Source organism: Loxodonta africana, chromosome 23, assembly GCF_030014295.1.
Source record: "Loxodonta africana isolate mLoxAfr1 chromosome 23, mLoxAfr1.hap2, whole genome shotgun sequence".
NCBI lineage: Eukaryota > Metazoa > Chordata > Mammalia > Proboscidea > Elephantidae > Loxodonta > Loxodonta africana.
This window is the reverse complement of record NC_087364.1, coordinates 53,132,072-53,142,561: the sequence shown is the minus strand read 5'-3', so window position 1 is coordinate 53,142,561 and position 10,490 is coordinate 53,132,072. Positions and strand designations below refer to the sequence as shown.

General features: G+C 38.2%; 1 protein-coding gene across 1 annotated transcript in view; it reads right to left on the bottom strand.

Moving 5' to 3' along the window:
- Positions 1 to 745: 745 nt before the first annotated feature.
- Positions 746 to 10,490, bottom strand: part of NAALADL2 (N-acetylated alpha-linked acidic dipeptidase like 2) — a 679,917-nt gene continuing 670,172 nt past the window's right edge. Inside the window, exon 6 of the mRNA XM_064275490.1 lies at positions 746 to 1,924. Coding sequence (XP_064131560.1) covers positions 1,746 to 1,924 — 179 coding nt within the window. The 3' untranslated portion in view covers positions 746 to 1,745. The remainder of the gene's footprint in view (positions 1,925 to 10,490) is intronic.

Sequence of the window (10,490 nt, the reverse complement as noted above, 5' to 3'; positions counted from 1 at the left end):
ATATTGGAAAAGAAATTGGTATACTATTAGATAAGGAAGACACTCTCTAACATTCACATAACATTTTCACTGCACAAAAGTACTCAGATATATATAATAACTCGATTCTCACAATTTGAGATGGTAGACAATTTGAGTTCCTTGGGTAGGTGCAGTCACAGAGGCGTCCAGAAAGCAGGAGGCACATGAGTGGTCATGGAACATCAGCTCGCTGAGGGCAGGTCAGTGACTGGACCACATTAGGGGCTCCGCATGTTTACTGAGTTAGCTGATTAAATCTGAGCTTACGTCTGGCCTTTTATAAGTCCAGTGCTCTCCTTACAGCTAAACTAGTATTACAGTGATAACTACATTTTTTACCACACGGGGCCCACGACAGAGCCCTGGTGACAAAATGATTAAGTGCTCAGCTGCTAACTAAAAGGTCAGCACTTTGAACCCACCAGTAGCTTTGCAGGAGAAAAGACCTGATGATGTGCTGCAGTAAAGATTTCAGCCTAGGAAGCCCTATGGGGCAGTTCTACTCTGTCCTATAGGGTCACTATGAGTCAGAATCTACGGGATGAGACCCAACAACCAAAGGGCGTATCGTCATTTTGTGAGGCTCACAGTAGAAAAGAGAAAAAAAAAAAAAAACCCAGAACAAAAAGCTCCTTGAGGGCCTCTTTATGTCTGCTTTGTGGACATAGGCTTATCAGTGTTTATTTTTCCCACTCTCCTCAATTGATGAAACCCTGGTGGCGTAGTGGTTAAGTGCTACGGCTAACCAAAAGGTTGGCAGCTCAAATCCAACAGGTACTCCTTGGAAACCCTATGGGGTAGTTCTACTCTATCCTATAGGATCACTATGAGTCATAATCAACTTGATGGCAATGGGTGGGTCCTCAATCGATGAGCAGTTTGGAAGGCTCTCAGTCTACACAGTTTTGGAAAGCATACTGTGCCTACATCCTCTCTAACAGAAGGCAATCCTGAACTTATTCAGATATTTCTTTTTTTCTTGGCTTCATCAAAATATGTGTTTGTAATGCTTTTGTTGTCAAGAGAAAGACAAGCTGAGATAAAACATGGGAAGCTGAGCCCCAGGTCTGGACACAAAAACAGAGCCCTCAAGCTGTACTTCACAGCAACCAGATACAAATTTAACCATATGTAAAGAGGATCTCTTCTTTAGAACTCTAATGCTGAGGCTGGAGGCAGAAATAAGATGCAGCCCATGGCTTTCATCCTGCCACAGGTAGCTTAACTACTTCAGTTTTATCCTACATGGTCCAACAAGGCCTGACAAACTGCACTGCCTTACCAGAAGCATCTCTCGGGCATTGGTGCATAAAGCCAGGGGGATTTTTTAGTCAATTGCAGGAATTAGGCTTTAATGCTTTATACTAAAAGACTTCGTACCCCAGATAGCTGACTTCTATCCACTGAATCTTGGCAGGCAACGAGACTGCTGAAGCTGAACCTGGGAAGCTATGTTAAGCAGGCTTTCATGAATGTACAAAATATTTTATTTGTAAAGCTACTTTTCTCTGTATCATTCCAGAATGTTTTTTTTTTTCTTCCTTCACTATTCTCTCAGTTTTGTCAACTCCCACTCTTCATCAAAATTACCTTCCAAAAGTGTTCCTTAAAGGGTCACAGGAGAGAATTAAATGCTCACCTAATTAAAAGTGAATATTTTTCAAAAGAATAATCCTAAATATGTCAATTTAAGTAACTGAGAATAATCTCCATCCTTACAAAAACTATAGGACACACAGAAATACATTCAATACTTTACCATCACTTGGAAGTTTGAGAGGCCTGCAGACATCATTTTGGGTTCTCTGCTCTGGCGAAGAGATGAGTTTTGCAATGAGAGATGCAGAGACGGGCTGTACAAGTAGAGAGGTGAGGTTTGATCGGTTTTGTCTAAAGCTTCCACCTGTGTTCAAAGGAAAAAGGAACCAAATCGTTGGTAAATACAAATTTAAAATATTTTAAAGAAGTTTGTTGTCATAAATATTTAAGAAGTTTATACTCATTTATTTCTTTGCTTATTACTTACCCTGTCACTTATTAAAAATGATTTGAGGCATTTCATACCAAAAATTCAGTCCAAATACAGTCATAAACCCCAGTTAAAGATAACAAACCACACACAGGCCTTTGCCTCTGTTTTCCCACAAAACTTCACTAAAATGACAACAAAGGAATGAAAAAGCATTAATCCACAGAGGCCAAGAGAACTGAAAAGAAAGTGGGTGAATAAATGTCAGCTAACATAACAGATCTTAGGAAACAGAAGCTTAAGCCAGCGGTAGGGGAGGCTGAGAAGCAACACAGTCGGTACCACCGAACCCCAGACAGGGTTAGGAATTGGCAACACCAGCTACCTATTAAAATAGGGGTGAAAGAGAGTTTGGAAACAGCAGGGTTTGAGGAAATCCTGACCCTGTCATCAAGTCAATGTGGGTAACTATTTCTCCCTCACTCCAGCAGAAAACTGAATTGAGTCTCTGGACAGGGAGACATCAGAAACAACAAGGTGTCAGTAGCACTCCAAAAATGGGATGGGGTTATAAACATTGAGAATCTGCAGATGTTTTCCTCTAGTTGGCTCCCAGAACCTTCCTCCCAGAAAGGGCAATAGAAGGCCCACCTCTAGTAAATATTACCAGGTCAACAGACAATAAGTAAAAATATTGAAAATTGGGGGGGGTGGTCTACCAATAAAAAAAAAAAAAAATTTTTTTTTTTTTTTTTAACCAATAAAACAACTCACCTAAGACATCTTACGTTAAAACCCATCAGGCAATAGATCCCAATCATACAAAGAACTTCAAAACAACTTAATTTTGCCATTTTGAAATTTGAGCTCTTAGCCAAGCAAAACTCTACAGTGATGCCTCTGCAACAGACCTAGTACAGATGAGAGCAAGGAGTCAGGGATATTGGAAAGAGAGGTCCTCAGTAAGATGAAATTAAGGGAATACCAGATACGCGTTCAGGTCCTGAAAAAACATTCGCAGTAATTTCAGAGAGTTAAGATTTGAAGAATTGCTAGATATACCTAAAAAAAAAGAGAAATTTCTAAAACAAAGCAACTGTTAGCTTTAAAATAAGCAAAAAAGTTGTGCAGGAAAGAAATGTAGTTATTGTATGCTACATGACTCCAATATGAACGATATTTCCAGAGTCACAAGAATATAAGTAATGACTGTTGAGCTAATCCCAAAATGAAATCTTTATCTTCCATAATAGTCATTCAATATAATGGATACAACTGAAAAATGAAGTATATTTGTAAACATGCTTAGAGACAGGGAGGTAAATAACAACTAAAAATATTAGAAGTGATTGTTTGCTTTTAGAGTTAGAGAGAGGGGCAAGGGAGCCCAGAGCAGCATAAATAGGAGACTGTGAATTCTGTTTTTATAAATTAAGTCTTGTAGAACATATTTGACTATTTAAGCTGCATTCCTATTTAACTTCGAATAAACAAATATTAAACAAAATAAGGAGGGAAGACAATTATGATGATAACATTCAAAGAAAAATACACAAGTATTCAGAGCAAAGAGAAAGAATAAATAGTGGTTCAGGAAACAGCTAAAAAACGTTTACTCAGCTTATATATTTATACTGGCTCAGAAAAGGAAATATACAACAGACTGACTCTATCAGGCAACCAATAATGTTTTTGAACACAGTATTATATTTTCCAGAACTTTTATTAGGGAAAATAATTGTTAAAGGTTTTCTCAGAATTTAATTTGATAGGACTGCAGGGGGTGCAGAATTCAACAATACTGGTAACCAGGCTCCAGGAGGCAAAGTATAAATAAGAAAATATGTTACAAAAGTGTTTCCTTAATTTATCATCTGGAAAACCATGATGCTAAAAACTGATATTTAGTGTAAGCCTGTGGCAGCCGTAGAAGTCACAGCTTTGAAGAAAAAATAGTAAAGATTTAAGTTTAGGATCTATTTTGTTATATAAGCCCAGTGCTGGTCTCATAAGTGCATAAGTCCTTTTAGATGGACAGAGGACAGCTCATTTGGAAGGTAGAGTTGTTCATTGCTATCCAACCATTTTCATGTCACGGTACCAAGACTGTCTATGTAATTTGTGGAGCATAGAGTAAATGAAAATGTGGGCCTCTCCCCAAAAGTATGAAAAATTCAAGAATGTGATAGCAGAACATTAAATTAAGCATGTGGCCATTCCTGAGGGGTTCACGTGTTGTGTGCCCACGAACCAGACAATGCATGCTTCCTGTAGAAGATGCTCATAGTCATAGAGCACACTGGGGTGAACTGAAGGGGATTCTCAGGCAACAAAGAGGCTGCTCACAGACACACGTGAGCTCTGAGTCTCCTGCAGTTCCTGCCTGCTCATGGGGCCAGTGATTAATATCTCAAAGCACAGACAATGTGCCTTGTCATACCAGCTGGAAGCCCAGCTACAGCCATCCCACTTTGACTCTCTCAGCCTTCATTTTCTCCCTCATCAATTACCTTTGAAGCATTTAGTGTACAGCAGACAGTGAAATAGTATTTACGTGAAATATGGAGTCTTTGTTGTTTTGCAGTTTTCACGAGATGGTGGGTGCTGACACAATTCTTAAAATGCTACATGATTTCACCTCTTCCCAGTTCAAATACATCCAGTGGGCTCCTATTGCCTGAAGACTAAACCCTTTAGCTTGCCATTCAAGGCCTCTCACAAACTCGTACCAACTTCTCTCTCTAGTAGTATTTCCTGTCACTCCTGTTCATACATCTCCTGCTAAGCCTTAAGCTGTTCCTCTGCATATTCGGTGATTTACCCTTCATGCCTTTGCTTAAGCCATTCCTTCCACTCTCATTGATCTTCTCCTGCATCATATGTGACTAAAGTACGCACTTCCTTCAAAGCTGAACTCACGTGCCACCTTCTCCACAAAGCTTTGACTGATGCCCTCAGCTCCATGTGATTTCCCCTTGCCCATTCAATTTCCATCTCCTATAGCTCATAGCTCAGTGGTTGCCATTTCTAATTGGCAATATTATTATGTAAAAACACTTTTCTTTTCTCCTCTAGACTCTGAATCCCAAGTCATCTAACTGATTCTCTGAATGCCAACAAAATGGAGCAGGAATACAGCCAATGGGTAAAGGATAATTCTATGCTTGCTGTATTTTTATGCCTTCTCCCTGGCTAGCTCCCACCCTCCCCTAGCAGACATATGAATAGATTTTCAGAACCCCTCCATTGCCATCAGCTCATTAATTAACCTTGTTTTAAAATTACCATCCATAGATTTTCTTAAAAAAGGATTTCAATTAATAAAATCATTTCTAAGACATATTTATCTGTTAATAAAAATCTATAACTGTATTCCCTTATTCTCTAGAATGCTCTGTTAAGCATATGAAACAATACATTTCAAAGTTAAATATGTGTGAACCCTAAACCATAATTGAATATATCCAAAATTTTGTTTTTTTATTTGCTGCATGACTAATAGACTTGCATTAGTCTCGAGGTATCCGAAATAAGTGGTTCATTAATTTTTTCACCTTCTGCTTAATGGAAATTTGACAAACAGTTCACTTCTGAGAGCAGATACTAAAAGCAGGACCTTACAGAACACTGAGATTAAATTATAGACAAAAGTTACATTAAAAAAAGAAACATTTATTGAAGAGTTAAGAGAAGAAATTCTTTTTTTTAATTATGAAGGTTTTCATAAAGTCAAACACGCCTTTTTTATTCAGTTATAAAAAATTGTGAACTATAAGAATTGATTTATATGAGATGAAAACAAGGTGTATCATGTGCCTCGATGCAAAGGGTATCATACAGCAGAGTCTGGAACGTTTTATTTTAGCACACTAACTTTTACATTACTGCATTTATATCATGCCCCATATGTTGTTTTCACTCAATAAAGACTGATTGATGCCAACTTTTACTTTAATAGACAGCTAATTCTTTCTTAACTTCACTCACTCTCTGTAATCCAGGTTAAGATGCAAACTGATCCACCCCATCAATAAACCCATCCTGACACAAGGCTGCATGCGCATGGTAGAAAGAGGAAACTGTGTATGTGGGCTCCTAAGTCTGATTCCATTATGAACTCACTGCTTCAAATGTGACAAGTAAAAAATCTCATTGTCATTCCATTTAATTTACCTGTGCTAAACTAATTTTTTTTTTTTTTTTTTTTTTAAACTAAGGTAACCCTGAAGGGTCTTCACTCTTCTGACTTACGCTACATCAGCTCATGGCTGAAAACAGTCATGAGCTCAGAAGCCTAGAGCTGAATCTAATGGTGGAATTTAGAAGAAATGAAGTTCAATAAAAATGTTTTACAATGGTAAAAAAAAAAGGCTTTGCATTATGCTTTTGCAAATTATTGATGCTCACTCATTTATGCACGTGTAAAAAACATGAATGTTTTGTTAGATGCCAATATTGTTTTTGGTGGCAAAATAGAATGCTCCTGAACTGAATTGAAAAGCTGGTGTATACCAAAACAAACAAGCAAACATTGCCGTCGGGTGGATTCTGACTCACGTACCAAAAAAAAGAAAAAAAAAATTTAAACCCATTAGCATCCAGTCGATTCTGACCCATAGTGACCCTACAGGACAGAGTAGAACTGCCCCATAGAGTTTCCAAGGAGCACCTGGTGGATTTGAACTGCTGGCCTTTTGGTCAGCAGCTATAGCACTTAACGACTATCCCACCAGGGCTCAGCAGCAAGGCTCAATTACCCAAAGAGTATTTTTTTTTTTTTTTTAATAGATGAAACCTTCAAAGACTAGAAATCTCAGACACTGGGAGCCTCAGAATTAAGGCACTGAGAGGTTAGATAATGTACAGAATATGCTGGTTAAAAAAATAAAAATAAAAAACAAGAGGGCTCTCACATGGCTCAGTGATGATAACATAACTCAGTAGAGCACGATAGTACAACAATCCTAACTGACGTATATAACTCAACCCTCTGCATCTGATTCTCTCTCTCTGCCTCTCTGTGCTTCTTTGTCTCATTTTGGGGGGGGGGGGCAGGGGGGAGGGGTGTAAACATGAGATCCTTACTAATCAGTGTAAACATAAACAAACGAACAAAAACCATTGCGTGGATTTGACTCATAGCAACCCTATAGGGCAGAGAACTGCCCAATAGGGATTCCAAGGAATGGCTGGTGGATTTCAACTGCCAGCCTTTTGGTTAGTAGCCATAACTCTTAACCACTGCACCAGCAGGCCTGCAAATACAAGCACAGATCCTTTCTATTCGGTGTGTAAGCTGGAAAGCAGCATGGGCATCATTTGGAAACTAATTGTAAATGCAGAATCTCAGAATCTGCATTTCAACCAGATCCCCAGGGGATCCATATGCACATTAGATTTTGATAAAAAACAAAAACCAGTTGCCATCCAGTCTATTCCAACTCCTAGCGATCCCATGTATGTCAGAGTAGAACTGTGCTCCATAAGGTTTTCAATGGCTAATTTTTCAGAAGTAGATTGCCAAGTCTTTCTTCCGAGGCACCTTTCGAACCTCTAACATTTCAGTTAGCTGTGTGTAAAGCATTTGTACCACCACAGGGACTCCAGAGTTTGATAACCACTGAACAAATCATTATATATTTTTCTACAGTACGATTTTCATAACTTTTTTTAGCAAAAAAGATATAAGAAATAGGATAAATAGGATGCAGAATAAAAAATTGGGTTTGCTCACCTTACCCAAAACTAATGTTGACAGAACCTCTGACTATATGAATACCAAACTCACTGCCATCGACTCCATTGCAACTTATAGCCACCTAGTAGGACAGAATAGAACTGCTCCATAGGGCTTCCAAGGAACAGTTGGTGGATTCGAACTGCCGACCTTTTGGTTAGCAGCCAAGCGTTACCCAATGTGCCACCAGGTCTCCACCACCCAAAAAAAGTCCTCTCACAGAGTCTCCTGCAAAATGAATGAAAGTCTGTTCATATAAGCTCCCTCTAAATAACAAGTTTAAAATGGACTGAGAAATTTTTTGTTTTTGTCCTTCCATTGAAGATAATTTTGTGACTCAAAGATCAAAATTGCATTTATAGCACTTTATTTCAGCCATGAATATATATTACAATAGCTAACTGATCTGACCTTTTTTTTTCTTTTCTGGTTTTCAACTATGATAATTCATTATAGTAAAAGACCGGCAAACCGAAAATGTGAATTCTGCCCACTTGCCAGAGAACCAAGCAATCGGAGAGCTGAGGAAGTAGGGGTTTTTAAAAACTCATTTTGTACTGCACTTTTATGAAAAAGAGCCATATATGAAATGAACAAGTTGATATCAGTGATGTTATCGCCAAATATCTGATTTGATTTTCTCCAGAGGACTGCCACTATGACGGAAATCAGACCATTAAATAACTGGCACAAATGTTTTTCCATTTTTATTTTAGCTCACTAAATTTATAGTTATTTTCCAGAAATGACCAGTTCACTAAATTGGCTAGTCATTTTGTTGTCCTTGTAAATACAGCTGATCTTTTGTTATCTCAGTGAGTATCTTATAACTCGTTGGCTATGAACATCACCATTTTTCCTTAAGCTAGTGTCAAATTCAGCACTGTGTTGTCTGTGTTATTATTAAAAACAAAATGCTTAACATTTAAAAAGCACTTTGTGCCATGTATCCTTCAAATCAATCTCTCTCTTCCTTACTCCTTCCCCCTCTCCCTTATTTAATTTTTACAGCAACCAGATGAGGAGGATACCATTATAATATTACATGTTGTTGTTGTTGTTAGGTGCCCTCAAGTCAGTTCTGACTCATAGCAACTCCATGTACCACAGAATGAAACACAGCCGGATCCTGCACCATCCTCACAATTTTTGTTATGCTTCAGCCCATTGTTGCTGACACTGTCAATCCATGTTACATGAGAACATGCCCAGGCTCACAGAGCTGATTAGTACTTGAGGCAGGATTTGAACCAGTTCTGGGGGCACAGTGGTTAAGAGCTCAGCTTTTAACCATAAGGTTGGAGGTTTGAACCCACCAGCCGCTCCACAGGAGAAATATGTGGCTGTTTGCTTCCATAAAGATTGCAGCCTTGGAAACCATATGGGGTAGTTCTACTCCGTTATATAGGATCACTATGAGTCAAAATCAGCTCTGTGACACACAGCAACATATATAGATAGCAAAACCTGTGAAAGCTGTAAGTTGTGTAAAGTGGAAAACCCATCAGAGAAGGAAAACTCAAGTATTTTCCACTAATAGAGTGCGATAGAAAAGTGTAAAACTGCACTGTGTCAAAGGCAGAAAACTAGGTAGTCCCATCAAGTTCAGACTCTCACAGGTTTCACTATACATGTGTTTATAAACACACATACACGTACATTCATATGTATATATTTTTACCATGTAGGATTTTATTACCAGTATTTATTCTCATAATTAAGATAAAAATTGTTATTTCTTTAATTTTATAACGTAATTCCTGCTGCCTCTCAAATTAATATAAATTTTAGGTCTAAAAGCTAGCTGATGACAGTTTACCCAACTCTTAAATGCCACTTCCTAAGGAAGCTTATGTGTCCATACATAAGCCTTTGTTTGTACATTTTCACTACAAACTTACTTATTGTTCTGTGTTCTAATTTTCTTTTAACTTTTTGTCTCACCCATCAGAGTGTAAGGAGCCCTGGTGGACAGTGGTTAAGCACTGGCTGTTGACACAAAGATTGGTGGTTCGATCCCACTGACCACTCCATGGGAGAAAGATGCGGCTGTCTGCTTCTGTAAAGATTAACCCACTGTCATCTTGTTGATTCCCACTCATAACAACCATATAGGACAGAGTAGAGCTGCCTCACACAGTTTCCAAGACCATTATCTTTACAGAAGCAGACTGCCACATCTTTCTCCTTCAGAGTGGCTGGTGGATTTGAACACGAACCTTTCATTTAGTAGCCGAGCACCTCACCACTGCACCACCAGGGCTCATTTCTGTAAAGATTTCACAGGAAAAGTATTTGTTAATATTAATTTGGGCCCTCCCTTTCCAATTGGCTCATTCTTAGGTATTGATTGTGAATATGTCATAGACTCGGAAAGAGTTAGACAACTTTTCCCATGACTAAAAAAAATTTTCTTTTATGTCTAGACATACACATTCAAGATTCATATTGATAAAATGAAAGTGCTTGAGTTATAAGATCATAAAATATAAATTATCATCATTCTGTCCCCTCAACTAAATATGTGTGAATGTCTGCATAATTGTGACTTTGCAGCCTTGGGTGTTGCTCCAAATCTGACAAACATTCATTTAAGGAAGTGTTTATTATTGTATTAAACAGTTTACTTTAGTGTGTAGTTAAGCAACATGCTATGCTGAATTTGGGTCATTCTCTAGGCCCTAAAGACTAATAGTAAAAAAAAAAAAAAAGACTGTAGTCTGATCCTTTCTGCTCAAGAAACAGACTTTGTTTGGTATAGAA